A 5,405-nucleotide genomic window follows, 5' to 3' on the forward strand; every position below is an offset into this window, starting at 1 on the left:
GCTCCTCTGGCTCCTGAGAGTCATCCCCAGAGGCTTGCTCTTTCCTTCCATATGTATCCCTAAACATTTGGACTTCAATGTTTCTGCTCAAAGCCAGTCCCCGTACTCGGGGATCATCTCTAGACTACAGTCTGTCAGGGCTCCTGACCCAAAGGTGATGATGCCCCATCGACTAAAGTGAAATGACTAATTGGTCTCCAGTTGTGACTGAGGTGACTGAGGGAGGCTTTCTCAGAACTGGAGCAGAAAGGATTTCATGGGACTTGTGTGTCTTCCTGGAGACTGATATTAAGGGCCCCCAGTCCTGCCTCCTCTTCTGGCTTGAGCTAGTAAAGAAGAGAGAACTGGAACTGGCCCTCTACTAAGTGGAAAGTATGACATGACACTCAGGAAGATGGAGGCCGGAGGACTTTAGCAGGCAAGTGCCTTGCCCCTTCCAAGGTCACGTGTCCTGAGCCCAGTGCTGCAGTGCCCTTGTCTTGTGAATTCTCCCAACCCCTCTGTATTGCCCATCTAAAAGTTGGTACCTAGGATGGCCCGGGAACTGTATATAGCCTGAGCATCCCTCTCTGCCCTCTCCACTGCTGCTCTAGTGCATCGCAGCCCCTCCCTTCTCGGGCCAGATCACTGTAAGCACGGGCTTGTGTTGGCGGAAGCTGCTTGTTCATTTCCCGGCCACCCAGACCCCAAATAATCATACAGAAACTGTGTCATTACAACAGTTGCTTCTTACTGGCTAGCTCTTATACCTTAAATTAACCTATTTCTATTCATGTGTGTATCACCACGTGACGGTGGCTTACCAGTAAGGTTTTGTCTGGCGTCTCCTGAGTGGCTACATGGCTTCTCACTGACTCCGCCTACTCTTTCGCTCTATCTCTTCCAGCCTGACTATGTTCTGCCCTGAGATAGGCCAAAGCAGATTCTTTATTCATTAACCAATAAAAGCAACACATATACAGGACGACTTTCCTGGGCTTGGTTTGAGAGAGGGGCGTTAATAAGCCAAGACATCTGTCATCACTGGATAAGGAACCGGGTAATAACCAGAGGGTGCGGCTCAAGACCATGTGTTCCCTCGACTCAGACAGCGTGGGCTCGCCTTCTACTCTCCTCTACCCCCAAGTACGGGTCCTCCTGCTCTCCTCCCTCCATCCCGTGCTCATTACGACGACCAGCCTTGGTTCTTTCCAGGAATCACGTTTTAATCCCCAGCGAGCCTCCTCTCCAAGTGTGGCTGGCTTTTTGGAGTAGAAAGGTTGCGGGGTGGAAAGAAAGTGTGGTTGCTGTCTGGTTTTTGTTGTCGTTTGGGTTTTTTCTGGATTGTTTTTTTGGTTGCTTTTGTTTTTGCTCTGCGGTACCGTCAGGTCCTGGAGTCCCTGGATCACCATTGCTGGATGTAATTAGTCGACTAAGAAAGAGGGGGAGACAGGAAGCAAAACAAGTTAAGTCCTTTCTGGGTGTGCTGCTTGAAGAAGATCGCGTTAGGCCTCTGAAGCCGGAGGATGCAAAGTGAGATAAAACAGAGCAGCTGCTCCTCTGCCTAAAGCTGCCGAGGACCTGCGCAGGCCTCACCCTCGGTGCCTGTATCCCACTCCCGCCATTTTACACTGAGTAGGAGATACTAGTTGGCATCCTGGCCTGGTGGCTCGAGCCTGTAATCTTAGCTAGTTGGGAAGCTGAAGTGGGAAGATCACAAGTTCAAGGCTTGCCTAGGGTAGAGAGGGAGTTCAGGGTGAGCCTGGGAAACCTAACAAGATCCTGTCTCAAAATAAAAGTTTGAGGCTGGAGAGAGCTAGTAGTGAGAGTGCTTGCTGAGGCTGGGCGGGGAGGTGGGGGGCGGGGGGGGGTGCAGGCCTTTAGCTCTCTGGAGGCGGAGGTGGGTGGATCTCTGAGTTCCAGAATGCCCTGCTCTGTAGAGGGTGTTCCAGGACAGCCTGGGAGAATTACACAGAGAAATCTTGTCTTGAAAAAAAGAGCCCTTTGCTGGTCTTGCAAAGGACTAAAGCTCCGTTCCCAGCAACCCCTGCAGCAGCTCACACCCACCTGTACCTCCAGCTCCGGGACATCCATTCCCTCTTCTGACCTCCTCAGACACTCACACATGTGCAATATACACAAGTACTCCTTGTTTTTGTTTTGTTTTGCTTTGTTCTTTTGAGACAGAGTTTCTCTGTAGCTTTGGAGCCTGTCCTGGAACTCACACTGTAGACCAGGCTGGCCTCGAACTCACAGAGATCCACCTGCCTCTACCTCCCGAGTGATGGGATTAAAGGCATGTGCCACCACCACCCGGCTAAGTAAAAAGATTTTTAAAGGAAGGTGGCCCCAGTACCACAAAAAGAATTTCAAAGCAAAACCCAGAAATAACTTTGAAATGATTCCAGTCCTCTCCCTGAACCCCTGCTAGGAAATGCTCCTTGGCCTTCACAGGCACACAAGGACGTGCCCGCAGTCACGCAGTCAGAGCCCCTTTGCCTCTCACCGTGAGTCGGGAATATTTAGGAGAGCTAGGCTGGCATACATTCGGGAGACCTGATAAGACAAAGCACAAGTCACTCACCTGGCAGTGGTGAAGGGGGCTGAGGGTGGGAGCAGGCTTTTCTTGGGGGCAAGGCACAGACTGAACCTACCAGGAAGAATCCCCTCATTCTGTGATCCCCTGTTCCACACTTTACAGGGCTCAGTTTGCTCTACTAATAACCTACAATTCACACCCTACCCTTCAACCATGACCACCTTCTCTGTCACACCCTACAAAACAGACCAGTGTCTTCTCAGTCACGATAGTGACAGAAGCCTCTTTGCTGCCCTAGCTTGGTTCAAACTGTCCAGGAGGAGGAGGCCACTTGGGCTGTAAAAGGTTATGGGTGCCAGGAAGGGTCAGACAGGACAGGGGCCAATAGAACTTCGGAACGACCCGAGCTGGGGGGGGAGGGAGGGGACTGGGATGGATGCAAAACTCTGGCTCTCTTCCCGGGTAACACACTCACCACGACCTGGAAGGATTGGGGGTCCACGCGGTCTACAGACTTGCTGCCCATCTTGTTGGGCCCCCGCTGGTCCAGGCTGAGGGTCTTGCCTTTGGGTGTCCTTCTGGAGATTGTCCTTGCCAGTGCTCTGTGTGGGAGGGTCAGGCTCCTTTGGTGGCTTTGGTCCAGGTGGTGGCTGGGGGTGCGCCTGCTCCTGTGGCTGTGCAGGCGGTGGCGGTGGCTGTGGCTTTGCTGGTGGCGGAAGAGGCCCTTTTGAATCCTGATGTGGCTGAGATGTTTTCTCGGAATGCTGTTTCTTCTCTTCCTGTTTTTTTACTTCCTAGCAAGAAAGTCCCAGCAAGTGACATCCTCTGTCCTCACCCAATCACTTATCTCACAGTGGACCATGCAAGACAAAGGGGAAATGCAGACTGCCCAAAGCATCTCTAACCCCTGGAGTTAGAGGTTGAAGCTAGCCTAGGCTGTCTCGCTCAGGCCTCGGGTTCTGGAGTCACTGTGCTGATTCCCAGGGCTGGAGAGATGGCTCCATCCTTAAGAGTGCATAGATTTCCCCTTCCAGAGTCCACACCACCCACACCAGTAGTTCACAGCTGCCTGTAACTCCAGCACCAGGGTTTAGTAAATGTATCAAAACAGGTTTTCTGGATATGGTGGCACATGCTTATAATTCCAGAAATTGGGAGGTAGAGGCAGAAGGATTGCCACAAGTTGGAAGCCAGCCAGGGCTACATTCTGAGACTGTCTCAAAACCAAGGCACTGGGTAATAATAGCTTCGTCGGTAAGGTGCTTGCCTTGCAGACGTGAGGACCTGAATTAGATTCCACAGAACTCACAATAAAAAACTGGGCAAGGGGGCTGGAGAGATGGCTCAGCGGTTAAGAGCACTGGCTGCTCTTCCAGAAGCCCTGAGTTCAATTCCCAGCACCCACATGATGGCTCACAACCATCTGTAATGAGATATGGTGCCCTCTTCTGGGCCTGGAGGCACACATGCAGGCAGAACATGGTATACATAATACACTTTAGTACAGGGATCCCAGAGGTAGGAGGTTCCCTGGAGCTCAGTGGCCAACCAGCCTAGCTTAACAGACTTCAGGATTGTGAGGATCCCTGTCTCAAAAAGCAGGATAGATGGTGGTTGAGGGACAAAGCAAAGGCTGTCCTCTGCCTCCACACATGTATTCACGGATGTGCATGCCCAAGTATGTCTACGCACACAGAAGAAATGAAAAAAAATTAATGGTTTCACCTGTGTTCTCTGATTTCATGTGTGGTTACCAGAAAATAGAAAGTCAGGCCTGGAGTTGCAGCTCAGTAGTGCAGCAAACTTCCCCAGCTTGTGCAAAACCCTGGGTTCTGCCCCAGCACCTTTCCCCACCAGGCAAATCTTACTCACGTGGCACACAAAGTTTTTAATGGACCGTACAGTTTCAAAACATTTGCAAGGAAGTATTCCTGTATTTGCATGTATGCACGTGAGCCCAGAAGAGGGTATCAAATCTCCTGGAACTGGGGTTTCTTGTGGTTTTGAGTCACCCTGTGGTTGCTGAGAACTAAACCTGGGTCCTTTGAAAGAGCAGCCAGTGTTCTTATCCCCTGCACCGCCGTCTCTCCAGCCCTGACTTTATTGCTCTCAATTGTGTATGTGTGAGGGGAGGGTACGTGTAAGTGAGTGCAGCTGCCCGTGGAGCTGGATGTGCAGACAGCCGTGAGCTGCCCCTACAAGGACGCTGCAGGAAAAGGAACTTGGATCTTCCAGAAGAGCACTCTTAGGCACTCTTAACCACAGAGTCATCTCTCCAGCCACATGGACACTAAATTTTTATTAAAAGCATTTGAGCATCGGGCAGTGGTGGTGCATGCCTTTAATCCCAGCACTCAGGAGGCAGAGGCAGGTGAATCTCTGAGTTTGAGGGCAGCCTGGTCTACAGATCAAGTTCCTGGAGAAAAACCCTGTCTTGAAAAACGAAAACAAAAGCACTTGCACTCGGGGTTTAGAGCTGGCTCAGCACTGAAGAGTATTCGCAGTCCTCCCAAAGCACCCGCATTAAGTTTCCAGCACTCACATCGGGCCGTTCATAACCACCTACAACTAATTCAAGGGATTTGACTCCTTTTGGACCCTAAGAGCACCGATACACAATGTGAAGACACACACACACACACACACACACAAATGTAAATAAAGTAAATCTGAGAGAACCAAGAGATGGCTCAGTAGTTGAGAGCACTGGCTGCCCTTCTATAGGACCCAGGCTAAATTCCCAGCAATCACATGGCAGCTCATAACCGTCTGTAACTCCAGTTTTGGGATCCAACACCCTTTTCTGACCTCCAGTGGTACCAGCTACACACATGGTACACAGACATACATGACATACATGCAAGCAAAAAGCACACACACACACACA

General features: G+C 50.9%; 1 protein-coding gene across 1 annotated transcript in view; it reads right to left on the reverse strand.

Annotated features, from left to right (window-relative positions):
* Nucleotides 1–907: 907 nt before the first annotated feature.
* Ccdc200 (coiled-coil domain containing 200) overlaps nt 908–5,405 on the reverse strand; it is a 5,568-nt gene continuing 1,070 nt past the window's right edge. Inside the window, exons 2-4 of the mRNA XM_050156539.1 lie at nt 2,994–3,312; nt 2,486–2,535; nt 908–1,411 (exon numbers count right to left, since the gene is read on the reverse strand). Coding sequence (XP_050012496.1) covers nt 1,385–1,411; nt 2,486–2,535; nt 2,994–3,312 — 396 coding nt within the window. The 3' untranslated portion in view covers nt 908–1,384. The remainder of the gene's footprint in view (nt 1,412–2,485; nt 2,536–2,993; nt 3,313–5,405) is intronic.

This window comes from Alexandromys fortis, unplaced genomic scaffold, assembly GCF_014885135.2.
Source record: "Alexandromys fortis isolate MF-2015 unplaced genomic scaffold, M_Fortis_MF-2015_v1.1 scaffold_31, whole genome shotgun sequence".
Classification (NCBI taxonomy): Eukaryota; Metazoa; Chordata; class Mammalia; order Rodentia; family Cricetidae; genus Alexandromys; species Alexandromys fortis.